At 45.6% G+C, this 20,837-nt stretch overlaps 1 protein-coding gene across 1 annotated transcript; it reads left to right on the top strand.

Moving 5' to 3' along the window:
* The first annotated feature begins 3,947 nt into the window (after positions 1-3,947).
* nedd9 (neural precursor cell expressed, developmentally down-regulated 9) lies at positions 3,948-20,273 on the top strand. The gene is made up of 7 exons (XM_037264548.1): positions 3,948-4,162; positions 11,476-11,844; positions 17,174-17,272; positions 17,368-17,523; positions 18,042-19,205; positions 19,282-19,371; positions 19,437-20,273. The coding sequence occupies exons 1-7, from the start codon at positions 4,151-4,153 to the stop codon at positions 19,980-19,982; spliced, it is 2,436 nt and encodes an 811-aa protein (XP_037120443.1). The 5' UTR covers positions 3,948-4,150; the 3' UTR covers positions 19,983-20,273.
* The last annotated feature ends 564 nt before the right edge of the window (positions 20,274-20,837 follow it).

The raw sequence follows: 20,837 nt of genomic DNA, 5'->3' as shown, positions 1-20,837 counted from the left end.
ACAGCTGCTACTGGAGCAGCCTCGCACATAAATCTGAACAGCTGCCGCTAACATCTGCATATGCGCTGGGAGCGAAACGTTGGAGAGCCGAAAGTGCTGACCACAACTTGGCAGGTTTGATGCATACGTGTGTCGCAAAACCGAGCTTCGAGGTCCTCACGACTGGGAGCCTTTTCTATCCTTATTCGCTCATCTAAAAAAATTTAGAATTTAAACAAATAGACATTTCAGAAGATATATCCTAATACTTTTATGGACCTTTAGATTTACAGTAATCATTTCCTGACCTGAAATCTTATTGTCCAATTTAAGTAGGCTTTAAATGTTACAGTGACACATAAAATATAATCGAATGAGACATTTCTTGTGGGAGTTTAAACGCTCGCAGATTTGTGGGCGGAAGCGAAGAGCACTAATGAATAATGACATGCACCTTCCAGTGAGGCTTTGGATTGGATCACCTCTTCATTGGACTTAAGAGCCTGTCCTGAGTCTCACCGTGTCTCACTTCGTCCCTTTCCAAATCCAGCGCTCGTTTTAGTTTTCAACCACACATCCCTGGCGGAGCTTGGTGTTCAAGAGCAATCAGAGCACTGTGACTGGGCCACAATTAGATTTGTTGTATTGAGCAATGTGCCAGGCCGGACTACACCCTACATTAAGAAACTATCCATCGGTAGCCTGTTTGGACAAAAAGCCTTCCAAATCTTTAGAAAACTATTCTAGTAGTCTGTTTTGAAAATCATGAACTATATTTGCTCTCAGATATTGGTTTTTCCTGTCTTTTGAGATGTGCAGGGGGCATGAGCTTGAGAGATGATTGATAGCTAGCGGGGGAGGCGAGCAGTTTGAAGACACGAAAAGTAGGTCACACTTGGCACAGCCATGTTTTTTTTTTTTTTTTTTTTTTTTTGCATAGTTCGACTCAAGTGCCCTGCCAGCCTTCACTGCTCACCAAACATTTGAGGCACATTTCAGTTATTTATAACATTCCCTTCCAAGAATTCCCTCCCGCGTCGTCACTGCCCACAAAGCACAAAAGGATGGATGGATACTCACCATAAATAACCAGCAGAGCAAAGCCAAAACCACAATGTTTTCCTCTCTGTGCTTTTGTTTCAGTGCCTTGGACAGCTCCAAGAGTCCAAATGTGCTGGATGCATCGCACAGGCAAAGCAGACTTTGGCACGGACTTGACTAAAATGGAGGACTCGAGGACGCAACTGAGCAGATTACGTCGATATTTCAACAATATCATGTTTGTTTACATATGAAATTCAAACGGGACGATTTACTGCTCATCTGTTTCGTATCTGCGTTTTGCGGTCTGGAGATTTAATTGCTCAGCAGTTCATAGCAGCCATTGTCTATCGCAAGATGACAACATTGAATACAAAAAATATGGATTCATTTTACGTTCAAGCCTTTGTTGCTCGAAGAAAATGTCAAATAGTTGCATTTTGGGGATTCCGTAAAGCTAATTTGCAGATTTTTAGCTGCCTCATAATCCCATTCAGCAAATGAGGATCTCATTTCTTTCTCACTGCTGCTTTAACACACCCATGGGATCATTGGCCTGATTAAATCTGCATACACACAGTAAACACACATGACACACACACATAGAAAACAAGGTTCAATCAGAGCGAGAGTTGATACGAGCAGTCTGACACCTCAGCAACGGCTGAAAATCTTTGCTGCAGAAATGAGAGTGTCAACACGTAATCACACCTCTGCTTCTATATCGTCACAAAGATCAGGGTGAACCAGCGGGATCAATTTGAGAGAGGATGACAAAGCTTATTGCTCAGTGAAGAGAATGATTGGAAGTTCAAGTGTAGGATCTGCGCACAGTCAATTCGAAAAACGGGATTTTTCACCCCCGTCTTGTCAATAACGAGCTGTAAGCGGGGGGGGGGGATCAGTATATCATGAATTTTAAAACTTCTCTTGACACTGAAACATTATCCTGCAGTGGCTGCTGACAGAATGATGAACAGTTAGCTCGCTAGCAATACAAGAGCAATGCACAGGCAAATTACTCACTGGGGGAAGAAGGTAGGCTGGCCTGAGCTGTGCACAATGAATGAACAAGTGTGAGCCATTTAAAAAAAAAAAAAACTGTGAACACCAGAATATAAAAAATGGCCTTGGCATCCAGTTGAATCAGTAAATCATGTGCACAGTGCGCATGGTGCAATGCGAAGGAGCCCTAATTCTGTTTATTTATGGCCTTGTTTTTCAGTCTTCACCTTTATCGCTGCCAAGTTGACGGCCAGATAAAGAGATGCCTTTAGTCGTGTTACAAGGAGCTATTCAGCTCATTGAAATACAACTGTGGAAATTACATTTAAATGAAAGCCGCCATGTCAGTCACATTTGTTCAAGTCGGGGGGCCCTCAATGCCGCATTGGTCGTTTGGTTTATTTCACACCATTCCGCTCCAATTATCGTAGCCACTATTCTATTTCTCAATTCTGACTGGATTTTGTAAATCTTGAAAATGTCAAAACTATTATCAGCATGATCTTGTTACCAGGCAAAAGCTTTTGGTGGTTTTGGGATGTAAATCAGTACGACTCGAGAGTGAGGCGACCTTTGGCAGCAAAACAACATTGTTTCAGACTTACTCTTCTTTCCTTTTTTTTGTGTGTATTTTGTGCATTCCTCCGTGCCGCTGCCGGGCCGTGAGGTCACAGGGCACAAAGACGGAGACACTAACTGAGGTCTCATCTGTCTAAACCCACGCGGAGGTGCTAGGCAACATGAGGGAAACGTGAAGGTAAGAAGGGGGGGGTTAAGACTCCCATAAATGTGTCTGAGTAAGTTTGAGGAACAGACTTTCACAGTGAGCGGCGAGGGGCCACCTCGGCGCACAGAAGAGCCGTTGTCCTCCTCCTGTGTCCATTAAGACTTGGTTCCCCGCGTCGGCGCTCGCACGTTCCTGTGATCTCCACGTAGCACCCACTGTTGAACCCCGGGTCGGCTCTTACGCAACCCGTGCGGCGCTGACACCTGGCGAGATGAAAAGCGGGCGTCTCATCTTACACCGCCGCTATTTCCGTGCTTGAAATATGCCATCATAACACCCCGCCGACCTACTGCAGCCGTTCGTGTAATCTGCTAGGTGCGAGAGTTAAAGATACCGCGGCCATGGTGGCTGTTGTCAAGGAGACAGGGCCCCAATACAAATCTTCCACTAGCTGCGGATTGTTTGACTTTGTGGAGGTTCAAAAGGAGGATTTAGAAGCTGTAACTCAAGCTGGCGGGAGATTGCGCAGCTCGCTGGATCGCAAAATCTCCCACTGGCAGCAAACTGATAATGGATGTCAAGTTGAACAAGCTGAAAATTGCACGCCGCTGAACGACCGACTCCGCCCGGCTTAATGTTATGGAAACGGGATGATTAATATTTGCTGATCCAAACAAACTGAAAAGCTGTTTGGTATAGGAAACAGGTGCTGCAATGCACTTCATCACATACCGTAGACAGAAAAGAATAGCGGCGGTAGCCATTTGAATGGGCTGCAGCTGCAAGGCACACGCTGCATAAACAAGCTTCGGAATACCTTGCATGGTGAGGATATGACTCTTGCCAGTGGACAATGAGCCACTAAGAGCTTGTGCGTGTGATAAATGACCCAATGCACATCAGAGAGTTGCAAAAGTGGAGGTGATTTCTCCTACTTGAAAATTGTTACGGCAGGCAAGCAGCAAAATGGCCGCAGTTGCACCATTTAATTTGATTCTGGCTGTATGATATTTCAGAAAAAATGTCTAATTATTAAACATTTTGCATAAATAAAAATAGCTCCAATAAATCCGAATCTATTCATACTATATTTGGAGATGATAATGACGTCACTTCTAGAGGGGGGGTAGTGGGGTGGGTAAGGGCGGGGCTAGTGTGTGTTCGGACCAATCGGTGCCTCGTATGCAGAAGAGCGCATTTCGTCAGAGCGCAGAGAAGCGGACGGTGGTAGATGTTGAGCGCAAAGGCTCAGTCCGGTTCTAGGAGCGTTTCAGTCGGCGAGCTACTCCGTCTGTGCAGCCCCGGATGGCTGCTTAACTACACCAAAGTTCTTTGTCATTGATGCGACACAAGCGGATAATTCTCATCTATTTTGGAATCTTTTAGAGGAGCGGCAAAATGAAATATAAAGTAAGTGACTTAACGGTGCCTCGGGTGTCAAAGTGGGTTTGCTGATATCAGAAGGAAAAAAGCTGCAGGCGATGAATTAACTTTTATATTGGATTTTAACTTTGCAGGGAAAAGGATCGGATCGGAGGAAATCCTTTGTGGTTATAAGATTAAGAACGCACTGTCACTTTTGCTTATTAGACGCTTGCTTGATACGTAACCGCTTGGTTTATGCACGCACGGACTCTTCTTTTTTTTTTTTTTTTTCCTCCCCAATCTGTCGCCCATGTTTCAACAGTTATTTCACCAGCAGGGGCGTAAGTAGAGCGAAAATGTTAATGGGTTCACCACACCGCACACCTCAGACGGACATTTCATTTTTTTATGATTACAGTTAGAATATTAGAATATATTCACTTTAAATTGCAATTATGCTGTACAAATACAAATATATAAATTATATATATTTTATGTTATTTTTATGACTTATGTTTCATTTAATTCACTGAATTGATTACACAAGAGACAATAAACATATTTTTTTCAGCTTCTAATTCAATTGAAAATCAACTCTGTCACTTTCCTATTATATATACTTTCGATGTCGTCAGTGTTTTGTAGCATCAGAGCTCAAAGATCAAGGATCACTGCCAATGGGTCATTCTCATCCTAAATTGTTTTATACTGTTGTAAAATAATCATAGGTTACAGTTCAAGCCTGTAAAATAAGCCAATGTGATCATGTGCCTGAGGCCTACATTTGGCCATCCTTAATTAGACTCAACTGACACAGTAAAAAAAAAGTGGGACACCTCCTGATTTGTTTATAAAGCTTCAAATATTCATACCAAGCGGCTTCAGCGGCACTACTTCCACTCGCCGTGCGGTGTGCTTTTAAATATGTCGTGACGCAAGACCTAACTCGAGATTATCAGCTGTACAAGTGAACAGTCTGTTCAGTTCAGCCAATGCTGGTCTTCATTAGATGAGCTCACGGGCTCACCGCAATCTCGTAGGAACCCATCCGAAATGATTCAGAGGTTTTGGATGACGGGCTGCAGTTTTGTGGGTTGTTTTCTCAAGTTGTTGTTTGTCAAGCTTCCCCTGTTGCTCAGCGTCAGCTTGCTGTTTTTTTTTTGGGGGGGGGGTCAGTAGGCGTGCACATGGACTGACTCATTGCTCTGTTAAATATACACTTTAGAGCAAGCTCATGGTTTCAGCCTGTGATCTTTACAAGTGGGGGGGGATTTTGGATATTTATGAATCAGAACCAGAGAAGCATTTCAAGACTCATATGTGTGCAAGAATGTCTTTGTTTGACTTTTTTTCCTCCTGCCTTTCAAGATAGTGACGCAGCGGGTGCTTTTTACTTACCCTATTTCCTCAAATAGTGACCAAGGGCGTTAAGTTACTCAACTGCAAACAGTACCGGGCATCTATTTGAAGCCGGCGTCTCTTTGACAGGATGCCTTTGTTAATATTACGAAGCGCAAGAGAAATCAAATACTTATGGGAGCCTGAAATCATTGGTGTCAAACTCGAGGACCGGGGGCCAGATACGGCCCATCGCATCATTTTATGTGGCCCGCAAAGACAAATTTCAACTTTATGTGTCAATACTAAAACGGCAAACTATTTAATTACGGGGAGATTTTCACTATTCGGCTTCGGCCCTAATTAGTAGATGGTTCACTGTATAGATGGCAACATTATGTAATGGGGGGGGGGGGGCTGGCATGGAGAGAGCAGGAATGTGTCACTGCTTCGATGCCTCCCTGCTGTGTTTATCAGATTTCTTTCAGCTCAGCTGCCGTGTTCAAAGCTGCTAAAATAGCTGTGGAGGTTAACCTCTAACATCTCCATGTTTGTGTTTGATCTTAGTGCCATTGAATGATTTATATGAAGCGGCAAGGGGTAGAGTTGCAGAAGTTTAACCCGGCCGGGCGGGCGCTTGTTGTCTATCGGAGAGGCTTTCCAAACAGGTGCTCAGGTGTGAGGGGAAGGATTGTCCCCCACTGGTGTCTTAATGCCTGTAATCTCTTCTGTTGGGTCGGATGCACGCACTTGGATGTCTCACCTGCGCTACTTTCAAGAGTTCAGACTGTTCTGCTGGAAAAAAAAAAATTCCACTGGCACTTCCATAGCTGATGTCACAGTTGCCGAAATAGCTCGGAATGATTAGGTGGCCAAAATGTGTGCTTTCCTCACTGTTTCATTTTTTTATGGGTTCAGCTTCCAGGCACAGGTCCAAGGGTAAGGGGAGCTGGAGGAGGGCGAAGCAGACATTGTTTGGAGTGGGAGGAGAATCCCTGATGCTGAAAAGGGGGCTGCAGCAAATGAAAAGGAGAGGAAGTTGTGGGGGGCGACGAAAGGGCAAAGTGTTTGGTGATGGGGGGAAGGGGATGGCAAGAGAAAGGTTGAGAAGCTCCCTGCATGTGTGAGAATGAGAACATTCCAAGACCTTGTGTTTGGGAATGCAGTCCAGAAGATGCACAAGATTGTTTCAAGGTGGCCCTTTGTGCTGTTAATGAGTCGTTGGAGCGATAAAGTCGAAATAATAATACAAAAAGACAGCAGACAACTTTGATTGACATCTCCAGTTTAGCTCCAAATCAGTTTTGCTTTTCATTTTTGTTACAATGACTAAAAAGAACATGAGCAGCTCCCCCAATGAGAATAAATGAATGGCGACCCCCCACTCGCCCCCTCCCTCCCTCCCTCACCATCCCCCTCCGCAAACACCCCGCCCGCTGTGCCCTCGCATCGTCAGCCAATTTTTACTATGACAGAAAAAAAACGCACAAAGGCAGATAAGAATGCACAATATCAGTTTGGAATTATTTCCAAGTATGCCAACTATTTTGCAGGGTCATCTCTGAATGCCCTTTGGCAGTTGACCCCCTTGGTGGGAAGAAGGAAGCTGGACAGCTGAGTAAAGTTATTAATACCAGTGCAAAGGTTAGTTCAAACTAGTCATAAAAGACTTTTTGTTTTGGGATTTAAAGCAACACAATATTGAATTTATTTTACTTTAATTCGAGATTACAAAATCATTTTGATGGGATGACGCCTCTCCTTGGAAAAAAAAGACAAAAGAATGTTGGGGGCACAATTTCCAGCAAGATCTTCGCTAACCGTGAAATCATCGGGACAGCGCCATGAATTTCCATCTCATTGTCAAATCCCAAATGTAAAAGCCTCCAATGTGGCCCTGCAGTGATACCATGAAGATGATTTTAAATCTTGGCTCTTGGCCTCTAGAGGGATTTATTTATGTCTCCAGGGTCTACCAAGATGCACCCAGATAGCATTTTGGCCTTGAGGGACAACTTCACTCAGAGTCCAAAGGACTCCTTAACATTCACGGAAATAGACGCGCTTTTTGAGCGTGGCTCAGACACCTAATTATAGCTGGTGCTTTTAAAAACCCTCATAAGGCAGCACAAGATGAGGGGAACGATAAGGCCGACCTTCTGCAGGAAGTGCTGCAGGGTGAAGGAACTGACCACGGGGTCACGGCACGCTACCTCGCGCTTAACGTGACAATCCAGAAACAAACGAACGGAAAGGGTTAAGAGCAGACGAGGGGGAGTATTCATTCCGACTTTGACATTTCACAATCGCTTCCTGTGACTTCATAAAACCTTAAGCGTTGCACTCGGCCCACGTTGGATTCGTTTTAAACTGGTTTACTTTGTAATTCAATGACATCAGTCCAGTGTGAGTGGTCCAAAGTTGCTCAATGAGTATTTAGTAGTCCTGTACGTTTGCCTGCTTTTTATTAAATCCCAACGACCGTACCGGTTGAATATTTCAAATTATAGTTCCGAGTTGATTATAGCTTGGTATATAAAGGCTCGCTGTCTATGTGGAGAAAAAACGACATCGGACATTACTGCTGTGTTTTCCATACCATTTTCTGTCTGCCCGTTAAAGGAGCCTTGCTATGTAATTATGCTCACTGGCAGAGGTTACAAAGAGGCTATAATCGGGGGGTTAAACCTTCCTGAAAAATGTCCAAATGAAGAAATTACCATGTAGTCAGGGCACTCAAGCACTTCCCATGAGTCTCTGCTACCCAGAACCCTTCACACGGCCCATTTATTTGAACTGGCTCTCACCCGCAGCAGGGCCCTTTCACTCTGAGGAACGACTGGTAAAAAGTCATCAGGTCCTCATTATCGTCATTACCATAATTATTTTCTATATATAACCATGTGAAACCAGGACACACCAGTGTGCTGCTTTTTTTTTGCTATTCCATAAAGTTACAGTGGTGGCATGTTTTTGTTTGTCCACGATTTAAGATTTCATTACCCCCCACCCTGAAAAGTTTGACCCTTTCCAGCAAAGGTGAGGCCCCCAGCCAAGTTACGTAAGGACCATTTTATTTTTGGATTGAACAGCACAGGCAGGCGAGAGGTTTACACAGTCTGCGTAGAGGCCAGACGTTGATGGAAAAAGCCTGCGTGAGTCATCACTGTCTGTGTACGTAGAAAGGGGGTTCAGGGCAGGGGAGGGGTCAGACAGCTGGATCTTTAGGTTGGATTCAGTCATCCAGGTGGAGAGGCAGACAGTTCCGTTCATGCTTTCTACTGATGAAAACATGAGGCCTTTAAAAAAACTGATGTGGGCAGCCTGGCAAAGGAAAAGATTTTTTTGCTTTATGTCTTATTTTCTCTTGCGGTCCAGATTCCATTTTTAAAAACAGGGCTAAGAGAAACTGATTATTTAGGCTTGTAATATTGCAACTTTCTACTATCACAGTGCCTTGGAAGTAGGATTTCAATCACATTGTGTCTAAGCCAAATTGTTTTAGATTATAGGTGTCAAACCTAAGGTCGGAGGGCCAGATACGGCCCGCCACATCATTTTATGCGGCCCCTCATCAACTTTACAAATTACAAATTGTCTTCACTTGAGATGTCAACAATTCAATCTTAATGAAATATTGGAACAGTTTTCACTAGTCCCCTCAATTCAGAACAAAAATCCATCATTCTAATGGCCCTCCGAAGAAAACTTTGACTACAATGCGGCCCGCGATAAAAAATAATTTGACACCGTCGTCGAGACCAGAAACACATCATACCTTTCTCGAGGGAGCGGTAGAACGACTCGCCCTGCTACTGACCTCTAAATGATAACTTCCTGGAAGCTCACACTCATAGGTGGGAGTCGCAGAAGGGGCCCTTCCTTTCCTTGACACGCCGACCGACCAGCCGACCCACATCCAAATGGCAAACACGTGTGTTTACAGCCAGGATCAATGGCAGACGAGCGTCACCGTGTTGTGACTAATCGGTGTTTATGCCGGAGACACGACGCTTGCTTAATAGTTGTTTTTTATCTGCTCAAATTACAGCGGAGCAAATAAACACAGAGCTGTGTTTTCCCGCTTTGCGTCACATGAGAAGGACATTATTTTCACAAACAACCTGTTTATGTAAATTTTTACGGCTCTTTTATTGCATTTGCCACGCTGGTCATTCACATTTGCATTCATGCTTTTATATTGGGTTTTAAATCTAATCCATGGGTGACTAACATTTCCTGGGTAAAGGTGCAATATAAAATATGATTCCCTTGAAGCTGACACGAAAGATTTACCACAACAGATTATAAATGTAAATGTTTCGAGGACTGATTGACTAAATATATTGCATTTTGAGTTGTTAAAAAAAAAAAAGCCCTGCAGTGGCTGAAGTCAATAAAGTTGATGCAACAATGTGCTGCAGGGCTTGTGATGTGATTAGCTTTGCATAAATGTGTTGCAGAAGTCTACTTTCAAAGTCACGTGGGAAATGCTCCAGCTTCCCAATGACCCTGAAAAAACGGCAGACGACACAACGTAAAAGTCGAAACGCAGAGCTGCTGGTTTATAAAACATTCGGGCATCTTCTCCTACAGATAATTTGACATTTTCATTCCATCGAGTGCATACCGCTTGGGAGCTTAATACAAGAGTTCCGCATTTTCACCAATGTAATTAACAGAAACAAAAGGAGCAGACAAAAGAGCCCGCTGAAAGCAATTTTAAACATGCCCTTGCATGGATACGGTTGCCGTGGTGGTAATCAGAGTAAAAAGCTTTTTTCTTTCCTCATGGATGACTCTGCCAGCTTACATCATATTATCGGAAGCAGCAAATACACATCCCCTCCTATTGGATGACCTTAAAGGTCAGCATCGAACGCGTTGCGGGTCCAGCTAGTGGCTGGGTGGTACTGGTGGGTGTGTCGAGTGTTGTTGGCTAATGGCGCTGACGGTGCGCTTAGACAAAGGCTGAGAAGAGATAACGGCGTTAAGATGCGAGAGTTTCACGTGGGAACTGTTTGATTCAAACCGAGGAGAGGATACGCAAAGACGACTTCCTGGTTCTCACGCGGAGCTACGGTACAATAAAGGCTCGATAAAAAGCAAGGAAATCCTTTATCTGATAATATATGGGACTTAATGACAAATAAAAGTCAACAGCAATTTAACGCTTTCGTTGTCGGTCGGTCAGCAAGTCGAGGCAATTTCATTATGTCGGAGGAGAAGGCCGTGAAAGGACCCATTTAAATGATTATCGGTGATAATATCGGCTAGAATTGCGTGCATTTTATAAATAGGTTTAAATCCAGAGGGACTGGAAAGATTCCCAAAGGGCGGCAATCTTGATCCAGTCACAAAGTCTGACCATTAGTGACGTGTTCATGGGCTGAAGATGATTTCAAGACAAAAAGCCTCTTTATCAATTATTTAATCAATAAGTGGATTGGCAGGTCCTCTTAGTTCCCCTTGAATTAGTTTGTCATTGACATTTTGGGCAATTCTATTTAGTGGAAGGTTGTTGTTTTTTTGGTGGGGGAGCCCCTGTGGAAGAACTGACGCGATCAAAAACTCTCACAAATGTTCTTTAATAGACACAAATGGTTGGATCGAGTTAAAACTTTCCAGAAGACTGGAAACTGTAAAAGTGCAAAAGGTCTCCAATATAGTGTCCCACCTCATCCAGTATTTGTTAATTCATGCTAAGTTGATTCTTTCCAGCCACCGAAAAGGATAACGGTGCATTTAATGTGGCAATTAGCAGCAAATAGCTGGCTAAAACACTGCAACGGCACACTCCAGGGTATCTGCTATCGCCAAAATCTGCCTGTTAGACTCATTATGACTCAACCCCCGCTGGCCCGGAACGTGCAACTGCGCCCTGAGGCGGGGCGCAAGCTGAGAAAATCCCGTCAAGTTCACATTTGTTTGTACGACATCTGGCGTGGAGCTGCGGGCTCATGCCATCTGCATGGTCATTTCAACTTCACCAGCAAAACATTTTTTTGGTCTTTCCATAGAACCTGATGGCTAAAGCCTTGTACGACAACATGCCCGAGTCCCCAGAGGAGCTGGCCTTCCGCAAAGGGGACATCCTAACTGTTATCGAACAGAACACCGGCGGATTGGAGGGCTGGTGGCTCTGCTCCCTGCACGGCCGGCAAGGCATCGCCCCCGGCAACCGCCTCAAGCTGCTCATCGGGCCGAAGTTTGAGGCCCAGTCGCCGGCCGCCGCCACCGCCCAGTCGCCTCACCAGCAGAAGGCCGGCTCGGGGGCTCAGGGGCTGTACCAGAGTCCACAGCAGCAGGTCTACCAGGTGCCCTCTGGACAAGATGTCTATCAAGTGCCGCCGAGGAGCACACTCGCTGCTGATAACACGCCGAGCAAGGTGAGATATTATCAAGGAGTCTCATGACTTTCCCTTTAACTCCAGATTGCGTAAAAAAAAAAAGACAATTGAATTTAGTCTATTTTATTTCCCCAAGTGGTTGCATAAAATAAAGTCATTTGGATCCAGATGTATTTTAATTAGACTATACAAATAAGTATCTGGTGCCAGCCACTTAACAAAATAAAATGGGATAAATTCAACACAACTTTTTTTTTTGTGTAGACCAAATATTTCATCGTGTCTCATTCCACAAAATCTTTCATTTGCAGTGGTGTGGCAACGTGCTGCTACGCTGTTTACAATTATCACGATCCCCGCCTGGAAACTTCAATTCGCTCCAGCTTCCAAAACATAACCGTGCAAAATAGAGTGTCCCGCTTCGTGGAAACGTGGCTTGAAAACGAACAACATTGCACTGGAAAATGAATTTCAGAGACTCAACTGTGCCAAATATGGCTCCAATTGATCCCGAGCGGCTTTCCTATGGATTGCTAATATCAAACATACATTTGCATATATCGACGCGATGGCCCCCGCCGTTCACAATTGCCCTCGCTGAACAAGTAGAAGGCAGACATGTCAGCGAGATTGCGGGTCTGCGATGACAAATGTGGACATGGGTGTGCCGGCCGGGCCTGGTGTTTACCACAGAGCAGGGTAGTGTTTTTGTGCGAGGGCTCCCGCTTGGCTTTAGTCGTGCATGGGTGCATTGTGTGTTGCAGAGCCAGTTTAAGCCACAGAGGCCCAAGGAATCAGTTCAGGGAAAAAGCAAAAAAGTGCACAAAGCCATTTTTTTTTTTTGGTGGAGCCCAGCTGCTTTCAAAATAGCTTTTTTTTTCCTCCACTGTATTTAATTGTTGGGTTACGGCTCACTAGCAAACACATAGCACTTAGCTTGGTCACTGACGGTATAGCCGCTATAGTTAGTCATAGCTATAGTTGTTTTATTGCTGGATTTATTTTATTTTTTTCCACAGCATATAATTTTTCTTGTGTATAGATAAAAGCAGGACATGAATCATTGCAAAAGAAAATAAAAATGATATACAATATAGTGCCAGTATCACGTGTGGGAACATTTTGTTCACGTAGAGGCGACGACAAAATGATTCGGGTTCGCACATGGCCGTTAAAATGAAAACGTCGCATAAGCACGCCAGGCCAGGACTGTCATTGGCAAAGAAATTTGTCGGGAAACATTACGCAAATGCACACCAACTGTTATTCTGGCTTTAAAAAGACTTGTCAACAAATCAATCTGGTGCCCTGTGATTGGCCGGCAACCAAAATCACATTTCGGTATGCTCCCAGCTATCGTCAAACTGGCGATCCAGTTTTTCCTGAAAGCGTGACGGAATATTTTGTTATTTATCTAACGTCTTCTCACACATCATCCCTTGAGGAGACATATTCATCATACGTCGAAGGAGCTTTCGCAACCCTGTGGGTGTTTTTCTTTTATGAACAAATTAACTTTGGTTATCGTTTGAATGAGCCCAGGTGAGCACTCGGGTGGGTAAACATTACTGCAAGATAAAGATTGGGAGAGCCGGAGGGACCTGTCAGTCAAGCAAAACATCAAGCAGTCTTATCAACAAGCTATTTTCCAACACGCTGGTATAAAAAGCTTTGATGGAACGCTGGAAAATCAAACTAACGGTATTTTGCGCCCTAATCCTGTTATTAGAGAGATTATACGAAAGCTCGGATGAGTAATTTTTCCGTGGATGTGTATTTGTCAGGGAGTAGAATTTCACTCGAATGGAATTTTGATTTTAGTCTCGATAAATGCGTCACATGCAAATGAATGTTCTCCTCGGGGTTCGTTTGTGCATTGTTTGGAATCCAAGACAAAGCTCGGTTGTTTTACAATGACGTCTCACACAAGGTTAGTTTTCAAAATGGCCGACGTTGCCAAATAGTACGAGTTGTTTTTGGCCGTTATGGTTGAAGAAGTCCTTTTTTTATTTTTAAGTCTGCCGTCGACGATTCAAAATCGATTAGTGAGGCGAGAGTTATTTTCCAAACGTATGAATGGGCCAGTGGTCGCCTTGAGTGTAACGCAAGACGAGAAATGACAACATTCCTCACGTCGGGGAAGCTTTAACCTCCAAATCACCTTCATTTCTCTTCTATTTTTGTTCTTTTTTTTTGGCAGTCACTTTCAGAGTCTGGCCTGGAATTGGGACATCTGAAAGCACAGGCAAGGAAAATAATGAAAACCTAATGAAAGGTTTTTCTTTCCTTCAACAAGAGACCAACAAGCATGGTTTTATAAGTTTTTATAAATAGGTTTATTGGAGTCAAGAGGGAATTAAAGTAGAATCAACTTGGAGATAAAAAGAATTATGACTTCATATCATTTCTAATGGTTATTGGAGTAAAACCCAAAACGTGACCACACAACGTGCGGATTTGTGACATCCATGAAGCAAGAGTTGGAAATCCAGCTAAGGGACGCCGCCCAAGCATGTTCCAGCGGATTTATTATGATTTGGATGCATAACAAAAATCGAAAAGGCCAACTTGCCATGTTTGTTGTTGTCCATCCAGCCACATGAGATGAACGAAATTAGCATGTGAGGCCCGTTCTAATTGAGTAGTAGCGATCCGTTACTACGGCGCCCAAAATAAATTGACTTAAACTTGAGTCAGCGTTGCTCAATTGTAATTTTTACTTTCTGAAGCGACCGCCGCGCTTTATGATTTCCTCCAAAATTTGTCTTCTGGTCTAGCGCGACGCAGATCCAGATTGGCAACCGGTTATTTTCTTTTCATGTGGTCTGGAGCTTTGGTGTCTAAATGCACGCTGGGGTTTGGCGCTGCCGTCTCCCTCTGGTTTGAAGTCGGGCCTCGTCCTTGACTGACCCTCACGGGGGGAACCGCCGAACCCAAAGAGGAGAAGAACATTTCTTGATTTCCTCTGTCTCTGCTTTGCGTTGTGAAAGGTATGTCTGTTTGGCTCCACTGAGGTCATGGTCTTCAAAGACGGCTTGGGTTCAGAGTTCAAAGACCTCAGCCAAGCGTCTTATCTACGCCTACCAGACGGCCTATTCATTCCTCACTTCCTGCCCCCCCCCCTCGGAGAACTTTCCTCCTTGTATGGGCATTTCCTGCGTCACGGCCACAGATCCGATGCCTTCAAGAGCGCCATAAAAAATACGGGACGAATCGACTCATGTTTACCTCGATAAAGCTGCGAACTAATGACCTGTTTGTTTGCCGCGATCGTATTTTCTACGGAGCTCAGGTGACTTATGTCTTCCTGGAGCACGCCGGCTCTTTCGAACGCTCGCCATTGTTACGGCGGTGATGAATCGTTGGCCCATGAGAAATGACCGAGAGGGGAGGGGCGGGGGTCATAAATCAGTTGTAGCAAAATCTGCGGTGTGGTTTGCATACCGAGGGGACTTTGCTCCTTGAAGGTTTATAAATGAGTCATAAAGCAAAGTGAGACGGGAGGACAGGAAATTCTTTGCTGGAAAATTTGGGCAAAGCAAACAGTCATTTGACCTCTTGGGTGTCTTGTCTGTGGGATTGCACAATTTTACTATCGCTCTTCATTGGGCTTTCATTAATCCGTCCCATTTTCTCCAGGGACTGACGATACGTAATGACGTTTTCTCAGAAACGGCGTGTCGTCTTTTAACATTCCAACGGATTGAGAATTCGCTTTGATCCGAGCGGATGAAAGACAATCCTTATTCGAGCCCGGAATCAGTAGCTCGTCCTCATTAAGTCGCCTGTCTGGTTGGGGCGGCGGTTTTTGGCGAGCTAACGGCGATACGAGCATTTAAAAACTCCATTTCATGCAATAATTGCTTTTGCGCGTTACGAAGCGACGCCGAGTGGATGTTTTTGTAAAGTGATTCATCAAACACTCCCTACGTTCAGACCCGCACTCCCATACATAAAAGTTCCACTCTTAACTAATGATGTCATAGTGTGACGCACCCTAAGATTTGTCAACATCTAGCTCGACAGCTCATCGAGCCTCCTCATTTATAGCAGTGCAAGGTTGCCCAATTGTCATGACCAGCATCTTTTACCTGATCCCGCTTTAGTCACATAGTTTGAAGGAATCCTTGGAGCACCTTAGTGAGAGCAAATGTTTGTCCGGTCGCTCAGGAGACCTTTGGTGATGTCATCGCCTCGCCTCTCTCTCAAAAAAGGGTGCCACAAAAAAGCTCATTGAAGCCGGTAAATATTTACAAAGCAGCAATTATGACGGCGGCCGGGCGGCCGGCGTCTACGCAACAGCGTGCTGGGTAAACAAGAGGGAGGCCATGACACGTACCTGCGGAAAAGGTCACGTAAGGCCTTACACGGACGGGCACCTTGCTGCCATCTGTATGTGGCAGCTGGCTCCAGATATCCGCTTATCGTCAAGGCACAGACTCAAGCCGCGGGCTTGGAATGACCTTTAATAGACTTTCAGTCTACGTTTCATTTGCACGGCAGGTATGCTAGCAATGAACACCTTAAATCACCTCGAGCTTGTTCAAATCAAACTGATTAGAACCATATGAACTTCAACGTTGAATGGCATTCCTTTCCATACTGAGCAACATACTCCTATTTTCCATTCCTCACTGTTCCCTCTCTCCCCACCTCCCGTTGATTTTTTTTCATAAATCTCTTTACCAGAGCAGTCAACCCGCTTCTTCTTTCCCTGAAACATTAATCCCGTTCTGTGCTGGCTGAGCTTTTCTTCATTATCAGAAACATTATTTGGCTAGTTTTATGATGACTCAAGACGAGTACAATTGCTATTTTCAAAACAGAGTAATGAACCTTGCTGGTTCTCGTGAGGCGACGGTAGCAAGTGGGGGTGGAAAAAGCAGTTCTGGGCCCAGAGAGGGACATTCCCAGAATTCCTCTGTCTGTCTGACGCAGCGAGGAGGTCTGCAGCTCGGCTTTTAGGGGGCTACGAGACAGCAGCGGTACGGGGGGATGGAAAGAGTGGGATTAGGAGGTGTGGAAGGACTGATCACCACTGACGGGAAAGAGAGCAATATGGAGGATTGAAAGAGAGAAAGGCAAAAATGGCACGGGTCCAAGAGAAGCTAGAAAGAGGATTTGTTTTCCGAGCAGTAATCACGTCATTATTCTCAAAGCATGTCTGCAGCATAGCGTTAAGTGGTTATTTGAGTTGATTCATCCATAGCAGCAAAAATGAAATCAGTCCAAAAAAAAAAAAGAAAAGAGCCGCAGAGTCTGCGTGGCTGTGTTTGCAACTGGCTAGCATTTGTCGTAAGCACTGCTGTGAAGCCATTTCAGACAGCACCTCTCATTGTTTGCTCTTCTCCCTGATGGCATTGGACAGGTGGTGACCCCCACCAGAGTGGGACAGACGTACACCTACAGCCCAGGCCAGCACAACCAACAGGACCTCTATGATGTCCCACCCATTCGATCACAGGGGGTAGGTCCCTTTTTTTTTTTTTAAATCCTAATTTCTTTATCGAATATTTTCCCTGAAATTTACATTTAATGTTTTTTTTTGTTCCCTTTTTCCAGGTTTATGATGTTCCACCAGGTCAGATGTTAGGCTCGCCCTACCCCGGACAGCACGGAGCAGCACGGAACCAAGATATCTACGACGTCCCCCCGTCTCAAGCGGACCTCAGGACACAAGGACAAGACGTTTACGACGTCCCTCCTTCTTCACAAGCGGTAATAAAAGAAAAGGCGATCTCACTCTGTTTGCTTTAGGAAGGAAGTGACGGCAATTGAAAAGATAATTTGACGTTCTTGATACAGTTCCTGCTGTTTGCTAGAATTGGCAAAGATAAATTAATAATACGCTTAAAAGTCACATTTATGACATTTTTGCGGTCACGCCGAATAAAAGCTTTGCAGAGTTGAACCGAAGCGCCGCGAGTGCGGTTAATTCCGTCTGAAGCTTCCATGGGAAAATCAAAAACAAAGCTCTTGACTTTCCACAGCTTCTACGTTTCCATTTTTTCAGGCCGACGTCCAACAGTTTGTTTCTCATAAGCAGAAATGCGTCGGGTGTCGTTCCTAATTAAAGTTGAGAAGTGCATTTCGAGGCTCGTGGGAAGTATGTTGCTTTTTCAAAATGGCAGCCGTTGTGGTTTCAAATCTTGCATTCGACCGCGTTACATTGCGATGTTGATTTGAACTGGATTCCATCCCAAATGTAAACGAACATGGCCGTCCTTGTCCTTCAGGTGTACTCGGTGCCACCCTGCAGAGCCACGCCCGCCCAGCAGGAGGGCACGTACGATTTCCCGCAGCCTCTCAAACAGATGCAGGAGGGCATCTATGACGTCCCTCCGCCCAAAAGCACGCACAACCCTCAGTCCGTTTACGACTTCCCCTCCAGCATGGAGCCGGCCGGCCATCAGCATCAACAGAACAGTAACGAGGGCATCTACGACGTCCCCCCGACGGCCCTGCTGTCCGTCGGGGCGGTCTCGCCCAGCGACGTCTACGACATCCCGAGGGGCATGCAGCTCTCCCAGCATAGAAGCTTGCCCGCCGACAGGGACAAGGGCGTGTACGACGTCCCCGTCCAGGAGTCCCGAGCCGTAGCCGACGTGACCGATGGCGTCAACCGCTTGTCGTTCTCCAGCACGGGCAGCACGCGGAGCAGCATGTCCACGTCGTCCTCCTCCACGGCCGCCAGCTCGGAAGGCCGCTTGGCTTTGGATGTGGACACCGCCGTGCAGAGGTTGTACCGTCTGCAGCAGGCCGCGGAGGTCTCGGTCGGGGCTTTGCATTCCATGGCGGCGTCTCCTCACTGGAGGACTTTTCCTTTCATGGAGCGCCACGCCAACGACGTCCGTGCGGTGCTGGACAGGGTCCGAGTAGGTCTGAGGGACTTTATCGTCTTCGGGAAAGGAGCGGCGGCCAACGCCACGGCGCTTTCCGATTCCACCCTTCACAGCAAGCTGAGGAGGCAACTGGGACGGCTGGAGGACTCGCAGCAGATCCTCCTGCAGATCCATCAGGTCTTGGAGAACAACGGCTGGGCGCTGAACATGTTGGCCGCCGCCGCCAAGCACCACAGCAAGAGCGACGAGCTGGATCGCTTCGTCATGGTCTCCAGAACGGTGCCGGATGACGCCAAGCAGCTGGCCTCCACGATAGGCAACGCCGCCGAGCTGCTGTTCCGACGGACGCACATGGAGGGGTCCTTCTCGGGCGGGAGCACGCCCGACGATAACAACATGAGCCACCCGCTAACGTCGCCGTCCTCGGAGAGCGACACTTACGGCGGCGGGCAGACCAAACCCTTCCCGGTGTCCTCCAGCCAAGACAAGGACAACATGAACCACAGCGAGAAATGTGTTAAAAGCTGGATGGAAGACTACGACTACGTACATCTTCAGGTACCTTGTCCACCTCTAATCATAAATCAATTTCCCATTAGCATATACAACAATATAGATGTTTCCTCACTTGCAGGGCAAAGAAGATTTTGAGCGTCAGCAGAAGGAGCTGCTGGAGAAAGAAAATATCATCAAGCAGAATCAAGCTCAACTGGGTCAGGAACAGGTGAGCAAACACCTGAGAAGCAAGTTTTTCAAAAATAATAATGTCGATCCTCTGATTGTCTCCAGATCAACCAGTTCAAGAAGCTGGAGCAGGAAGTGATCAAACCAGTGGAGAACGATATCTCTCAATGGATGCCTCACCAACACCCGGGGAGGACGGCGACCCCCCACACCGAGACGCCGCCCCCGCCCGCCTCCACGCGCACGTGCACGCGGGACCGCCAGCTTCTGGGTTTCTACTCGGAGCAATGCGAGCAGCACTTTGTCACGCTCCTCAGCGCCGTGGACGCCTTCTTCAGCTGCGTGAGCGGCGGGCAACCACCCCGCATCTTTGTGGCCCACAGTAAATTCGTCATCCTTAGCGCTCACAAACTGGTCTTCATCGGCGACACGCTGTCCCGGCAGGCCGCCGCTCCCGAGGTGGCCAACCGGGTGATGAACTCCAGTAACGTGTTATGTGACTTGTTAAAAACGGTGGTGGGCGCCACCAAAGCGGCGGCACTCAACTACCCCAACACATCCGCCATCCAGGAAATGGTGGACAGAGTCACTGATCTTTCACATCACGCACAACAATTCAAAGAACAATTGCTTCAAATGGCCAAATGGTGATTCTCCCCCCCCCACCTCCACCTATTATATAAAAAAAATGTCATGTTATGTAAATATATGCTCTATTTTGGTCTAGATTGTTTTATGTGGACGTTTTTCATAACATTCCAGTCATATATTATGAAGCACCTTATGTTCCTTTCACCCATATAGTGTTGTTGATGTGTCGTACTGCTGGATGTGTGACAGTAGATCCGAAACGATGTTAATATCCGTGTGTGTGCGTTTGTGTGTTTACGTTGGAAGTGGTCGTTCTCCACAGATAAAGTAAAGATTTGTTCATAACCATGACACTGCGTCTTTTCTTTACTCTTACCGATGATGATCAAATATTCGCAACGGTTCAACTTTTAGATTCTTTTGATTGGAACGAATGGAGAAAAGAATCGGCCAATTGATTATTAAGATTGAATAATTAGGAGTGACCAGCGGATGGGTTTTTTTTTCATCCGACAAAGAGTTATTCATAGCTTCTCCTCTAAAAATAGCCGTTTATTTTTAAATTCTCACTTAATGGGTTGTACTGTACTTTAAGCTAGCAGACAGACGAATTCCTCAGCCCCCTGCAGAACATTGAATCTGACAGAGGCGAATGAGGGCATGATGTGTTTTGTACGTGTTCTCTGAGCCGTGAGAGACGTTTTTCCAAAAATGCCAAAACGCATTTTGCCTGACTCCAAAGACGCTCTTTACATCGGCTACATGGGAGTAGCTACGTGTCATCGAAACAAAAATCCTTTTCTCATCTTTACTAATCCCACTAAGTTGTTTCAACTTCAGTGAAATAGAGTGTCTCCCCAAAGAGTGGCTGCTCTAAAGATAGATGAAGAATAGATGCCCATAATCACAACGAGG

Source organism: Syngnathus acus, chromosome 11, assembly GCF_901709675.1.
Source record: "Syngnathus acus chromosome 11, fSynAcu1.2, whole genome shotgun sequence".
NCBI lineage: Eukaryota > Metazoa > Chordata > Actinopteri > Syngnathiformes > Syngnathidae > Syngnathus > Syngnathus acus.
This window is presented reverse-complemented; position numbering and strand designations above follow the sequence as displayed.